This window comes from Rhinopithecus roxellana, chromosome 7 (assembly GCF_007565055.1).
Source record: "Rhinopithecus roxellana isolate Shanxi Qingling chromosome 7, ASM756505v1, whole genome shotgun sequence".
Classification (NCBI taxonomy): domain Eukaryota; kingdom Metazoa; phylum Chordata; class Mammalia; order Primates; family Cercopithecidae; genus Rhinopithecus; species Rhinopithecus roxellana.
The window spans coordinates 10,912,418-10,927,635 of NC_044555.1; the positions used below are offsets into that span (position 1 = coordinate 10,912,418).

Genomic DNA, 15,218 nt, shown 5'->3' on the forward strand with positions numbered 1-15,218 from the left:
ATTTTCCTGATGATTAATGATGTTGAGCATCATCATATACCTGTTGGCTATTTTTATGTCTTTTCTGGAGGAATGTCTGTTCATATTCTTTGCTCATTTCTTAATTAGTTTATTAGTTTATTTGTTTTTTGTTATGAAATGATGCCAGTTCCTTATATATTTTGAATATTAACTATTTATCCGACATACAGTTTGCAAATATTTTCACTCAGTCCATAGGCTACCTTTGCATGTCGTTGATTTTTTTTTTCTGCATAGAAGCTTTTTAATTAAATGCAGTCCCACTTGTTTCTTTTGGCTTTTTTTGCCTGTGCTTTTGGTGTCATATGAAAAAGCACAGCAATAGTGCTTTTAGTAGTTTTATGATTTCAGCTCTTATGTTTCAGTTTCTTATGCATTTTGAGTTGAATTTTGTGTATGGTGTAAAATATGGGCCCAATTTTATTCTTTTGCATATAGATATCTAGTTTTTCCAACTACATTTATTGAAAAGACTATACTTTCCCCATTGTGTCCTGTTGGTGCCCTTGTCAAAAATTAGTTCACTATATTTGCTTGGGTTTATTTCTGGATTCTCTATTCTGTTACATTGGTATATCTGTCTGTTTTTATGCTAGTAGCATACTGTTTTGATTTCCGTAGCTTTATAATATTGTTTGAAATCAAAGAGTGTGATGCCTCCAACTTTATTTTTATTTCTCAGAGTTGCTTTGGCTATTAAGGGTCTATTTTGGTTCCATAGACATTTTATATATGTTTTTGTCTATCTCCATGAAAAATGCCATTGGAATTTAGATAGGGATTGTGTTGATATGTCGCTTTGAGTAGTAGGGACATTTTAACAATACTGGTTCTTCCAATCCTTGTACATGGGAAATCTTTCCATTTCTTTGTGCCTTCTTCAGTTTCTTTCATCACGGTGTTTTGGTTTTCTGTGCACAGATCTTTCACCTGCTTGAATAAATTTATTCCTTAAGTATTTCATTCTTTTTGATGGTATAATAAATATGACTTTTTAAAATTTCTTTTTTTGATACATCAGTGTAGGTGTAAAGAGTACAACTGATTTTTGTATACTGATTTTTTTGGTATCCTGCATCTTTACTGAATTCATTTATTAGTTCTAACAGTTTTTATTTTTTTATTTTTGGGGGGAGTCTTTTGGGCTTTCTACTTATGTAATTATCTTATCTCCAAATAGGGCTAGTTTACTTCTGATCCAATTTGGATGTCTTTTATTTATTTTTCTTATCTGATTGCCATGGTGAGTATTTCTAGTACTGTTTTGAATAAAATTGGCAAGGGTGGGCATCCTTGCCTTATACCAGATCTTAAAGGAAAAGCTTTCCATTTTTCACTATTGATTATGATGTAACCTGTGGGCCTCTCATAAATGGCCTTTCTTATGTTGAGGAAATTTTTTATATTAATACCTAATTTGTGAAGATATTTTATCCTGAAAGGATGTTGAACTTTGTGAAAGCTTTTTCCACATCTATTGAAATAACCATGTGGTTTTTAAATTATTCCTTTTGCTGATGTGTAATGTATCACAATAATTGATTTGGCTTTGCTAAGCCGTACTTGCATCCCAGGGATAAATCCCACTTGGTCGTGATGTATGATTTTTTTGATATGTTACTGAATTTGGCTAGCTACTATTTTATTGAGAATCTTTGTACCTATGATCATTAGTGATACTGGCTTGTAGTTTTTTTCTTGTTTTTTTTTTTTTTTTTTTTTTTTTTTTTTTTGACAGAATCGCGCTCTGTTGCCCAGGCTGGAGTGCAGTGATGCGATCTCGGCTCACTGCAAGCTCTGCCTCCTGGGTTCACACCATTCTCCTGCCTCAGCCTCCCGAGTAGCTGGGACTGCAGGCACTGACCACCACGCCTGGCTAATTTTTTTGTATTTTTAGTAGAGACGGGGTTTCACCATGTTAGCCAGGATGGTCTCAATCTCCTGACCTCATGATCTGCCTGCCTCGGCCTCCCAAAGTGCTGAGATTATAGGCATGAGCCACCACACCCGGCCCTTTTTTTGTGTTTTTGTCTGACTTTAGAATCATTTGAGAGCATTTAGTTCTTTTATGTATGTACGTACGTATGTATGTATGTATGTATGTATGTATGTATGTATGTATGTATTTGAAGAGTTTAAGAGGGATTGCTACTATTCTTATCTGAGTATTTGGTAGAATTCAGTTGTGAAGCCATCTGGTCCTGGGATTTTTTGTTGTTGGGAGATTTTAAATTTCTACTTCAGTCTCTTTATTTGTTAATGTTCAGGCTCTCTATTTCCTTTTGATTCAATCTTAGTAGGTTTTATATTTCTAGGAATATATTCATTTCCTCTGGTATTTCCAAGTTGTTGTCATATAATTGTTCATAATAGTCCCTTGTAATCCTTTTCATCTCTGAGACATCTTTTGTAATATCTTCATGTTCATTTCTAATTTTATTTACCTATATGCTCATTTTCTCTAAAAGCCAAGTTAGTTTTATTGATATTTTCCCCTGAGTTCTTCTGTTCTCTGATTTACATCTGCTTTGATCTTTTATTTTTTTCCTTCTGCTATCTTTAAGTCTACTTTGTTCTTCTTCTCGAGGTGTAATATCAGATAGTTTATATCAGATTTTTTTTGATGCTATCAACGTCCCTCTTAGAACTTTTTTTGCTGCATCCCAAAGGTTTTAGTTTGTTGTGCTTTCAATTTCATTTGTCTCAAGATATTTTTAAATTTCTCTTTTGATTTTTTCTTTGATCCATTTGTTATTCAGGGATATGTTGTTTAATTTCTACTGATTAAGAATGTTCTAGTTTTCTTCCTGTTACTGACTTGTAGTTTTATATCATCACGGCCAGAAAAGATACTTGATGTGATGTCTATCTTCTTAAATTTGGTAAGACTTATTTTGTGGTATAACATGTGATCTATTCTGGACAGTATTCCATGTGTGCTTTAGAAGAATTTGTGTGATAGCCTATCTGCGTAGGTCAGCTTTGGTAACACGTGGTAGTGAGACTGGAACCCCTAGTTTGCGACCCTAGAACTGTTTGCAGGTGCATGCATGGTAGCTGTGCTGGGTCACTGGGCCAGAGCATCCAAGGGCTGTTTGCAGGTACATGAATGGTAGCTGTGCTGGGTCACTGGGCCAGAGCATCCAAGGAGGCAGTACTTACTACTGTCTCCTTGGATGCTCTGGCCTAGTAATGGCTTAAGTACCTAGAGAATGCAAAGGCTCCTGTGCTGGGTCCTTTGGCTAAGGCACCTGTGGTAGGAGTAGCTCAGGCAGCTCTGGACATGGGAGAGGGAAAGCTCTGGTGGATCAGGGATCTGGAGAATGTGAAAGCTGTTGGCCTGCATCACCGCTTCCCACTGGGCTATAGTAACCACAGCAGCAGTTGGGCAGTTATGGGTGGCTCCAGGAAGTAGAGAAGAAGAAGGGACATGGCTCAGGCACGTTTTTTTTTTTGTTGTTGTTGTTGTTGTTGTTGCTGTTTGTTTGTTTGTTTTCTCCTAAAACTGAGAAGGAAAAAAAAACAACCCATGGACCCTTAGCAGTATAAGCTGCAGGGGTTCTGCTGTTACTGTACTAGCAGTTGGTTTTCTTAGCAGTAAAAGCTGAAAAAACCTCTGGGGTCTGTGACTGCACGCTGAAGGATCTTGAGAGGTAAAATCTATAGGAGGTACACAGTGGCTATGAGGGCTGTTGAGGTCCTTGACAGAGAGGCCTACTGGGGCTCTGTGTCAAGCAGGCCATGGCAGATCACTGCGACTCCTGCTACTTTGCTGATACTGATATAACCAATCCCTATTCTTTGCTCTCTGCTGTCTCCAGATATCTAGGCTATATCTGTCTTCTCAGAGATCTGGGTGGGATGAAACTGAAGCTGGTCATTTGGGCAGTGTCCCATAAAGCTGGGGAACCTTGTTGTATACTCCTGTCTTCTTCTCCCTGTATGTAGGACACAAGATCCAAGGAGTTTCCATTCCATAATGAGCAGTGCCAGCTATGGGGATGGGGTGATGCAGGCAAAATGAAACTATTTTTCCTACTAGTTTTGTGTATTTGTTTTCTGACTTTTTCTTTCACTATATTGCTGTGGCTTCTGAAGTGAACCCCTAAGCTCTTCCAGAATTATTTTTTGTTCATGGATAGCTACCAAATTGTTGTTTGCTGAAGAAAGGAAGGCTGATATTTCCTATTCTGTCATCTTACTGACATCCTCTCCTAAAAGTTGATTTCTAAGTATTTAACATTTTTTCGATTGCTGGTGTAAAGGTATTTTAAAACATCTATAGTCTATTGCTATTACACAGGAATACGGTTGATTTTTGTACACTGACTTTGTGTCCTGACACATTACCAAATTCACTAATTGGTTCCAGTACTTTTTTATAGATTTCTTAGGACTTTATGCATATACAATTATGTCATCTCTGAAAAAAAGACCATTTTATTTCTTCTTTTCTCAGTCTATATTCTATTTCCTTTTTTTATTTCTTATTTCACTAGTCAGGACATACAGTACAGTGTTAACTAGAAATGATAAGACCAGGCATTTTTGTCTTATTCTGATCTTAGGGGCAAGCATTCAATATTTTACCAAGTAATTAGCTTAACATTTTTCATAGGTGCCCTTTATTACATTGTGGTAGTTTCTTTCTATTTCTAGTTTACTGATGTCTTTATCATAAATTTATTTTCTCAAATGCTTATTCTGCATTATTGAAACAATCATGTAATTTTTCTCCTTTAATCTGTTAATGTGGTGAATTGGATTGGGATAAGTCTCTCCTGATCATGGTATATTATTCTTTTTATGTGCTATTTTGCTTGTTTTTCAACCCTAATATAACAACTCCATCTTGATTTTTTTGTTGATCGGTTTCTATTGCCTATTGTTTCTCTTGGGTTTTATAAATATTTTCTATTCTAATGCATCGGGTTATCTTTTATTAAGTACTTGTCAATGTATAATAAAAATTATAGAGATTTTTTTAAAAATAATAACCATACAAAACATACCCAGATTCCCCTGTTGTTAACATTTCACCATTTTGTCTTACCATTTGAGTGTGTTCTCCCTCTCTCTCCTCTCTTCTCTTCCCCTCTCTTTATGTACATATTTATATGTCCATATATACATATACACACACTCATACATTTTTTTTCTCAGCCATTAGTGTTTAACTTGCATGCATCTTAGATTTCTTACCTCTAAACACTTCATCACATTGTGTTTCCTTAGGGACATTTTATGGAGATAATATCAGGGTCTGGATTATTTGATTCCTTCATACAGATATTTATTTATTTTTAGCTTTTCCAGCTACTCTCAGTGGCAGGATTTGTCTGCAACAACTTAGTCTGTCATTGCCAGAAGTAGAGTCACTGATCTCTTGCTTTTTGTGATCCAGTCCCAGAGTTTTATTGCCATGCTGTGTTTTACTCTTGTTAGGACCGGTGTTCCCTCATTACCCTTCTTTTACAGAATGTCCCTACTGTTGTTATTTACTTATTTTTCTATAAGAATTTTATAGTCAGTTTGTCTTGTTACTAAATAATTTGTTTTACTATTGTATTATTAAATTATGAATCAATTTAAGAATAATTGACTTCATTATCATTTTAATATTTCTGCCTAAGAATATGATCTGTCTTTCCATTACTTTAAGACTTCTTTTGGGGTCCTCGGTAGCCTTTTCTTTTCTGTTTTTTCTTTTCCCACAGCAAGATGGATTCTGGATATACTCTGAGTATTGTAACAACCATCTGGATGCTTGCATGGAGCTCTCCAAACTGATGAAAGACAGCCGCTACCAACACTTCTTTGAGGCCTGTCGCCTCTTGCAGCAGATGATTGACATTGCTATAGATGGTTTCCTTTTGACTCCAGTGCAGAAGATCTGCAAGTATCCCTTACAGTTGGCTGAGCTCCTAAAGTATACTGCCCAAGACCACAGGTAAGGGATTGAGGGAGTCAGGAGTGAATGAGGGAACTTCCTCTATCTGTTGGTTCTCATTGAGAATACATGTCCTTTTGCCCTTTCTGAGTTTCTATTAACTTATCTACAAAATAGGATGATACATTCTTGATTGCCTTATAGCCAACAGGGTACAGAAAGCAGAGCTATCACTGGCTTTGTTACTCACACAAAAGGAGGGTCCAGGGCCACTATATTTGGGTTAAAATCTGAAATCTGCCTAGGGCTTCAGCACCACTAAAGCATATAAGATATGATTTGTTAGAGAAGCAACATCAACTCAAACATGAACCCAAAGATGTAAACCAAACCAACTAGCCCACACCCGAGGCCTAATGCATCTGGGTCTGAAAGTTAGCCCCAAGGAGACCAAGCAATGGAGCTAAATCATACTTGTGGACTGATAATATTCACTGGGTAAATTATATATGGCATAATTCATCTTAAAAGTTCCAGAAGAAAGTTTTTAAGCATAGCTCAAAGCTATGTTAGTTTCTTAGGCCAAAACAACCTCAGAGCTTTTCGGGGGTTTGGTGTGCACCAAAAAGATAGGACATTCAATTTGGATTTGCCATTTCTGTGCACTTTCACCTTGTGACTGGAACTCCTGCTTCAAATTCCTCTTGACATCTAGGTTCCTGATTCCCTCTCCTCTCCCGTCTTGCGCTCCAGAGTGACAGTAGAGTCGCTCAGGCAGTATCAGGCTACATCAATTCCTACCCTTTCTCAGAGTGACCTGTTGGGCCCAGCACAACTCCCACGACATGGACAACCCCTTTTGGCAGGTCTCAGGAATCTCTATTAAGATGATGGCTCCTGCCATGCATGTCAAGAGTAGCTTGGATGTGAAGGCAATTAAAGGCTGATGCCAACTTGGAAGCTTAGTAAGATAGGTGTTCAGATAGGTAGGGCTGAAGGCCTCTGAGGGAGAAGATTAGATGACAAATGATAAATAGAGAAGAATACTGACTTTGCTTACAGATGATTGACATATATTCCCTACCTTACCTTCCTTAAGTTGATGAGAATGAAGGCTGCATGTAAGAGGGAGGCTAGCTGACATGTCTGGAAGTAGAAAATCTTTGTTCTGTTACTCTCCCCAGTAAGAGGCTGGGCCCAGACCTCATCTGAGGGCTTTGACCAAGGTTAGGCTGAACTACAGCCATTCCTTTCTTCTCCTGCCGACTGCTAAAACTAGTAGGACAGGTTAGAGATGGGCACATTTCCCCCTAGCCATTTTGAGAAAGGCAGCCAGCTAAAAATGTCAAAAATAGGCAGTATGGGACACTGACAGTGAGGAATCCACGGCCGGGTAATCTTGGCGTAGAGGAAATGAACGTTCTCATGCCAGGACTGCCCAGTAGAACTTTCTGCAACAATGCAAATAGTCTATATTTGTGTTATTCAGTATAGTAGTTACCGATCACATGTGACTATTGAGTACTAAGAAACATAGCTAGTACAACTGAGGAACTAAATTTTAAATTTTACTTAATTTTAATTAAATATGGCTAGTAGCTACCATATTGGACAGTACAGCTCTGTGCTTTGCTTCCCAGAAAGTGGCTTAGAGCACTGATCTCCTCAAATCAGAGAAAGGAAAGGTACAGGGGCAGAAAATGGGTCCAAAGAATAGGAACACTTAATTATGTTAGCAGCTTCTGTGCTGCAGTCTTCCCTTCTGTCACCACTCTACCTCCTTCTAAGTGTCAGGCTCAGACATCTTGCCAAGGAGAACCTTTAGTGATGTCACAGAGCCCAAAAGATCCTCATATGTTGGAGCAACTAACTGTAAAAGAATGAAATGTAACAGAAAAAAATGTAGAGTGTTACCATTGCGTCTAAAATAAGAAATAAATAGCTCAAGGACAGGCTGAGAGAGTTTGTTTTGAAGAGACTTAGGAAGTGTTAGTTGGCCATAAGCTCAATATGGGTCAGCAGTGGGATCCAGAAGAAAAACTGATAATAGCTAACATTCATTGAGGCTCAGAATAAAGGCTTCTCTAACATATTTGTCTTGAGACAGAATAGATTGGTTAGGAAGTGTAGTGAAAAGCCTTTCACTGGAGGTGATACTGTAACATTGTTTGAGAGCTATGGCTCTGACAGGTGTGCAGAGCACAGATTGGAGTGACGGATGCAAGTTAAGAGGAGGTACTACATAGGATCTTCCTGGCAATTAGAAGTCCTTTTCCTCTGCCTTTCTTTGGTCCATCAACCCACTATTCAATGTTGTGGGTATGCAGTTGTGCAGTTGTGCAAAGATGTGTAGTTGTTGCACATCTTTTTTTTTCTTCTTCCATTTAAAAAAAAAAAATAGTACTGAGAGATTGAGCAGACTAGTGACCACAAGGCATTTTCATTTTCTCTAAGGAAAGGTGTTAACACTGAACTGTAATGCATCCTCTTGTCTTCTCAGTTTATTTTAGCCCCCACTGAATGGCTGAGATCTCCCTATCAACCTGCCTTTCCCAAGAGCCATTCAATTGGAAATCAGAAAAGAACAGCAGAAAAAAACTGGACAGGATATGTAACTCTCAACATGTCTGCTATCCAGGGTCCCAGGATGTGAGGCCAAGGGTTATACTTCTGAGACTGGGGGTTTTAAGAGGCATCCCATGTGATGTCTTTACTACAGAAATGTTTGATTTGTAATAGTAATACTATTAACATTTGTTATATGCCAAGAGTAAAATAGTTTACATGGATGATTGTATTTAATTTATGAAACTTTCAGTAAACTATACTTTTCCCCATTTTACAGATGAGGAAATTGAGTCAATGAGAGAGGGAGTGAGACTTGCCAAAGGCCACACTGCTAGTCAGTGAGAAAAACTGATATTTGATCCCACAAAGTCAAAGTCTGGCCTCAGACTTTGTGTTCTTACCGACCGTATGTACTATATTCTGTTTCTATATTGTGCAAAAGCAAACGTGAGGATATTTCACAGTGATTTTGGGCAGAAGCTCCATAGAAATAGATGATGGAAGAGATGGTAAGGTGGTCTATACTGCATCATGTGTGAGGCTCCCTTTTTGGTCCTTGGCTGGCTGTATCAGATAGGACACAAAAAAAGTGATGCAAAAAAATAGCGGCCTATTTGTGTCTCATGTAAAAGAAGTATGTATTCTGAAGTTTATGACTGGTATGGCGGTCCCATGGTCACGAGCACCCTACAGCTATCAGAAACATGAGCACCCTACAGCTATCTGCTATCCTATACCTAGGGTATTGACCTTGTCCTTATGGTCCAAGATGGCTACCGGAGGTTCGGCCATCACATCAACATTCCAAGCATCAGGATTGAGTAAAGGCTAAAGAAGGGTTTGCTCACTTCCTTAAAGGTGATTTCTCAGAAGGCCTACCTGGTAGAGCAGGAGCACCATCATCTTGGACAAACACCACCACTTTAAGTTCCAGCTCCCTTTCTAGGCTCATGCATTTCAAGAAATCACTTCTTTTCTAACTACAAGCAGCCAGAAAGAGCAGACAATAAGAGAGCTCAGGCACAGAAGGAGGTCAGGGGAAAGTCTCTTGGGTAACTGCCAAACTTCACCCTCATACAATGGGCCCCAGTAAAACAGTGGGCCTTAATAAGCACATTATTTTTCCTTCAGGTGCCCTAAGATAGAGAAGATAAAAGCAGACTCAGGGGATATGCCTGCAAAAAGATGTATGGGAACAGACACACAACTCTCTCTCCCAGATAAGCGCAACAAAGAGGCACAGAAACAGTCTATGCCTCTGATAAACTCTCCCACCCTGAATCCTTAAAAACTCTTAGTCTGTAAGAAAGTGTGGCTCTGACCTAATTCGGCCAGCCGGTCCTCTCAGGTTTATTTAAAATCAACCTCTCCCTGTTGACTGAAAAGCCATCCTTCATGTTTCTCTCCTCTTTCTTTAATTCTTATACTACTCAACACTTCTATTTACATATCAGTGTACAAAACTTAGTTGCATAGTCATTTTTGCTGAAGCAAAAGATAGGAAATGTAGTCTTTAGGTGGTGTGGGTTCCCATCTGAAAATCAGGACTCTGTTACTAAGGAGGTAGAGGAGAGTGGATGTTAAGATTGGCACCTAGCACATTGGTTCTCTGGCACATTGGTTCGTTCAACTTGCACTCTTTTGTTTTCACAGTGACTACAGGTATGTGGCAGCTGCTTTGGCTGTCATGAGAAATGTGACTCAGCAGATCAACGAACGCAAGCGACGTTTAGAGAATATTGACAAGATTGCTCAGTGGCAGGCTTCTGTCCTAGACTGGGAGGTAGGAAACTAACCAACCAGGGTATTGGGGAATCTGAATAGCTTGGCAAAAGCTTCCCATCTTAGCTAAGGATAGGTGAAGAGGAATTAGTTTTGAAGAGCACCAGGAAGGATTTAGATTAGACTCAAGGTAAAATTTCCTGCTAATGAGAAGTGTTGGATACTTGAATGACTTTCTAAGAAGATTGGAGAAATTTTTGTGATGATACTTCATTGAGAAATGAAAGGTTCATTTCTTTAGGTATTGACAGGGAACAATTGGGTTGACTCAGTAGCCTTTCAAAGCTCTTTCTGGATTTATGACCAACAGATTCACACTTAGATAAGAAGTAGTATATACTAATTTACTTTCAGACATAGAATACAGGGTTGGTTCTCCTGTTCCCAACCATGCAGGATAGCCAACATACTTTTTTTTTTTTTTTTTTTTTATCAGTTATATCACCTCACCCTTACACATCTATTAGGTCTCTCTATTAGGCCTGTACACTCTAGGCCACAACCATCATCCCTGCCAAATCCACAGTTTTATCATCTGTTTTTAAAATAATACCTGAGAGCCTTCCAGTTCATTGCAGACAGCCATGACTTCTCTGAATTCTGAAAGACCTTTCCTTCCTGGATGCCCACCAAAAGAACCAGGAGTAATGACATTTCACATATGTCTTGCAGACCCAGGTTGTGCAATCTGATAGTCTGCTGGCTAAAATAACCAAGATGGGAGAGGCTGGACATGCTACTAGGGAGGGATTAGCAATCTTAAGCCTTGTGGTCATAATATAGAGGTAGGGTCTGCTCCCAATTCCCCTGACCTCAACTCAAGTGTCATTTTCAGTGATTAAGAGGTAGTATCTCTCTTAATACTTCAAGTATTTTAGCCCATTCCAAGGGAACCAAGCATCATCTTCACAAACAGCTACTTAACCAAGGCCCAGAAAAAAGTCATCTTCCTTTTATTCTGCTACCTCTGTCCTACCTTAATGTAGACTGCTGAAAAAGACCACAGTTCTGATCAGCTGACATCCTTTTGGGTTATATTTGAAGGATAATGTTCCCATATAAGTAGAACAGCACTTTGATTTTCAGAGAAAGGAATTTGTCTAGATGAAGAGATCCTCATTCTCTTAAACAGAAGCCAGCACTAGGCCAGACTTACTAGAAAATTGTGGGTCCTTTTTTCCGTGTGTTGGCCTTGCTTTGGCCATTTGCCTGATTAGAGGCAGAGAGCTGGACCAAATGACTTCTAGCAAGCCCATCAACTCTAAAACACTCTAAAATTAAGGTGGATTAGCTGGCCTTATTCTCTCTCGTTGGCAGGGTTTTTTGTAAGAGAAGGTGCCCAGCAGCGGTTGTCTTCCTATTCCCTGGAGCATCTCCCCAACTTCCTAATGCCTAGAAGACCTTCTAATTCCCCTGTGTGCTCTGGGGCATCAGTCCTTGGAGCAGGAGCCATGGGGAACCAAAAATAGCATGAAATTTTCTGGCCTACCCAGGGAGCTTCAGTAGCACCAAGCTCAATAACACTGGGGTATGATTTAAAGACTCAGCACCTCCGAAGGAATTTCCTGCATGTTTGTCTGGGTGGGGCTACAAAAACACGGTTCTGACAGTTTCTGTCTCCTTTGTTAGCCTGATTGATTGGTACTCTAATTTCATGTAAGCCCACACATCCCTTGTACGCTCCTGCTTGGTGAAGCCTTTCTTTATCTAAATTGACATCTTACTTCATTCAGGCTGCTATAACAAAATACCATAGACTGGGTGGCTTATAAACAACAGAAATTTATTTCTCATAGTTGTGGAAGCTGGGAAGTCTAAGATCAAGAAACCAGTAGATTCAGTGCCTGGTGAGGGCCCTCTTCATAGACTGTTGTCTTCTCATTGTAACCTCACATGGCAGAAGGGATGAGAGAACTCTTTGGGGTATCTTCTATGAATGCTGTTCCCATTTAATTCATGACAACCTCATTCTCATGAGCATCATCCCCCAAGGCCTCACTTCCAAATGCCATCACAGTAGAGATTATGTTTCAACATGTGAATTTTATGGGGATACAAACATTCAGCCTATAGCAATTTGTAGGAAGAAAAATTCTTCATGGTCTTCTTGTCAGACTGAAGTCACTGTGGAACATTTCAGAGGCTAAGCCTAAAGTTTCTGTCATATTCGCCATACCTGTGTTAAAGACCTCTAGAATGTCAGAATCACAAAGGCTCTTGAGGACTCCCCCTACAACCCTGATGATTCTTGTGTGTATACACACGCACATGTGCACATACACGCATACTCTCACACACTTACTCTCACCTTGCAGTGATGGTGGAAGACAGACAAGCAGAGAGAGGCTTATTTCCTACCAAGGCCACACAGCAAGTCAGTGACAAAGCTGGAACTTGAATCTAGTCTCCTGATTCCTTGTGCGTTGTTTTCAGTAATGTACCACTTATTCCTTCAACCTTCTGCCTCTCACAGCCCAACTGCTGTTCTTTGTGATACTGCAGTGACTTGCTTTTTGTATGTAGTAAAGAGTCTATATTTAAATAAGACAGTGAGACTACCTTGGGGAGGTCATCCAAATCCCAGTCAGGTGGTGAGTGAGGGCTGGGGAGTCTCCCCAAGAAAGCAGTGAGACATGGGTACTCCATGGCTTAATGATTATTAGGATTGGTGGCTCAATTTCAGATTCCCTGGTATAGGTTATTGGTGCATTCCACCTGCCCAAGAAGTTGTCTAGGCAGGGAGAGATATTCTGCCAGATTGCTGAGGACTGCTGTGAACGGACCATGCGAATCAAGAACAAAGCACCATATTTTGCTGTCTCTGCCACCCCCTTGCCTCCCAGATGTTTGAACAAACAGAGTGGCTGTCAAAAGCATCCACATGATGATTTCAGCTTCATTTGTCAAATGAAAAAGAGGAGTCATAGGGAAACCTTCAGAGCTTAATCTCCCTTGAAGAGGAATTTGGAGGGTAGCATGCAGGCAATTAGTGTCTGCTAAATAAATCAGAGTGTCTGGCTACAGAGCAGGAAGCCTTGCATTATATCAAGGCCTGACCCTTCTCTTAGCTTATTCCATGAACATTCTTGGTCTCTTTGCCCAACTCTGGTTATTATCCCTGCCCTCTACCATTCTGTAGGGACTAGAGTTCCTGAAGTACCTCCTTTTACCCCACCCCCGAAGACTCCTGAAAATCAAATGGATGAGTAAAAGTGTCAGTCATCTCTCTACTAATCAATACATTAGAGCAGTATGCGGGAGCAGCAGGGAGAATAATCTGTTCCCAGGGACTGCAGTTTCTGGGAAATTCCTATTTCTAATTTCTATGACACTGAGGTTTGGTTGAGCTGTCACTTTGCCACCTTGCACACTCATTTAATCCACTTGAAAACAAGGGAAAGGTAACATATCCTGGATAGCTTCTTTTTAATCTTTTTTTTTTTTTTTTTTTTTTTTTTTCCTGGAGATTTGTAGCAGGAACTTAAGATTGTAGCTCATGTTTGGGAGCTGGATTATGTGTGGTTGTGATTTCCTCTTTGTGGCATCCCTCTCCTCCCAGCCTGGTTGTGTAATACCCAAAGACCTGTTCCAATTTACTATTTGATGATTGAATCCAAAGAGTTGGAGGAAACAAGAAAACCCAACATGATAAAGGCAGCAAAAGCATCTACTTAAAAGCTAAAGTGGCTTGATGAGGCATGCTCCTGGGACCAGAAGATCAAATGTAGGGCTGGATGGATTTGTTGTTCCTCTTCCTTCCTGTCAGTAGGCAGCATTGAAAATAAACTAGTTAAAAAGTATGGTATTCCCCTTATCCTTTCCCTGGATCTGCTCAGATTATAGCCCCATATCAACTGGCCTATAATTAGAATGGGGTGAAATCAGGCAGAATGGGGTGAATTAGAATTAGAGGCCTCTTCTCTCAGGCTCTGACCCCAAGGAAGGAAGGTAGATAAGCTGGCAAGAAAGCTTTGGGTAGTTTTTTGTGGCCACTGTTCATTCCACACCTATTGATTTAGTTGTCAAACAGTATTTATTGAGTACTTAAATATCAAGTACTCTGTGTTGGACCTTATTCTATGTTCTGCAGATACATCAGTGAACACGACAAAGTTTCCACTCTCATTGATTTATATTCCAATAGGGAAAAGAGGCAACAAACATATCATCAGGTAGATGGGCCTCTGAAGAAAAATAAAGTAGGATAGCAGGTTAGGGAGTAATGGGGGTACTAGCTGAAGAAGCAACAGTTAAGAACAGACCTGAAGGAGAGGAAGGAGCAAACCGTGTGGCTTTCTTGGGGCACAGAATTCCAGACAGAGGTGAAAACAAACACAAAGACTCTGAAATATGGGAGTGTGTGCTAAAGGAACAACACAGAAGCCATTGTGCCCAGAGTAGAGTAAGTGAGCAAGAGAGTGGGAGCAGATGAAGTTAGGGAGGTGACTGGAGGTCAGATCCTGTCTTCATAAGACTGACTTGTTAGTTTGAGTGAGATGGGGGCCACTGGAGGGTTTTTGAGCAAATATGTGAAATTATGAGATTTATATTTTGAGCATTTCCCCTCATATGCCAGACCCTATGCTGGGCAATGAGGATATTGAGATCAATGAGATGTGGCCTTGAATATCTAGTGGGGACAAACATATTCCAGCAGAGGGAACAGTGTGGGCAAAATCCTGGAGGAAGGGAACAGATCCGAAGGCCCACAGTTGGGGAGTTTTGGAAGGAGTTGTACTTTTGGGGGCAAGACAAAGAGATGTGTTATGTAAGTGGAGCAGAGGAAACAAGGGTGAGATCTCTAAACAATGAGAGGACTGTCTCCTTTCCATGAACTCATTTGATGCTCTCAAACAGCCATGTGAAGTGGGTCAAATAGGAACTGTTTTAATATTCCCACTCTACAAATGAGGAAACAGATTGTGAGAGTTTAAGCTACTTTCCAACTCGAGAGTGA

At 39.8% G+C, this 15,218-nt stretch overlaps 1 protein-coding gene across 4 annotated transcripts in view; it reads left to right on the forward strand.

Moving 5' to 3' along the window:
- Window positions 1-15,218, forward strand: part of ARHGEF9 (Cdc42 guanine nucleotide exchange factor 9) — a 130,794-nt gene that overhangs the window by 69,857 nt on the left and 45,719 nt on the right. For all 4 annotated transcript variants that reach the window (XM_010372291.2, XM_030934403.1, XM_010372292.2 and 1 more), the window contains 2 exons: window positions 5,739-5,971; window positions 10,133-10,262. In XM_010372291.2, the coding sequence (XP_010370593.1) occupies window positions 5,739-5,971; window positions 10,133-10,262 (363 nt within the window). The remainder of the gene's footprint in view (window positions 1-5,738; window positions 5,972-10,132; window positions 10,263-15,218) is intronic.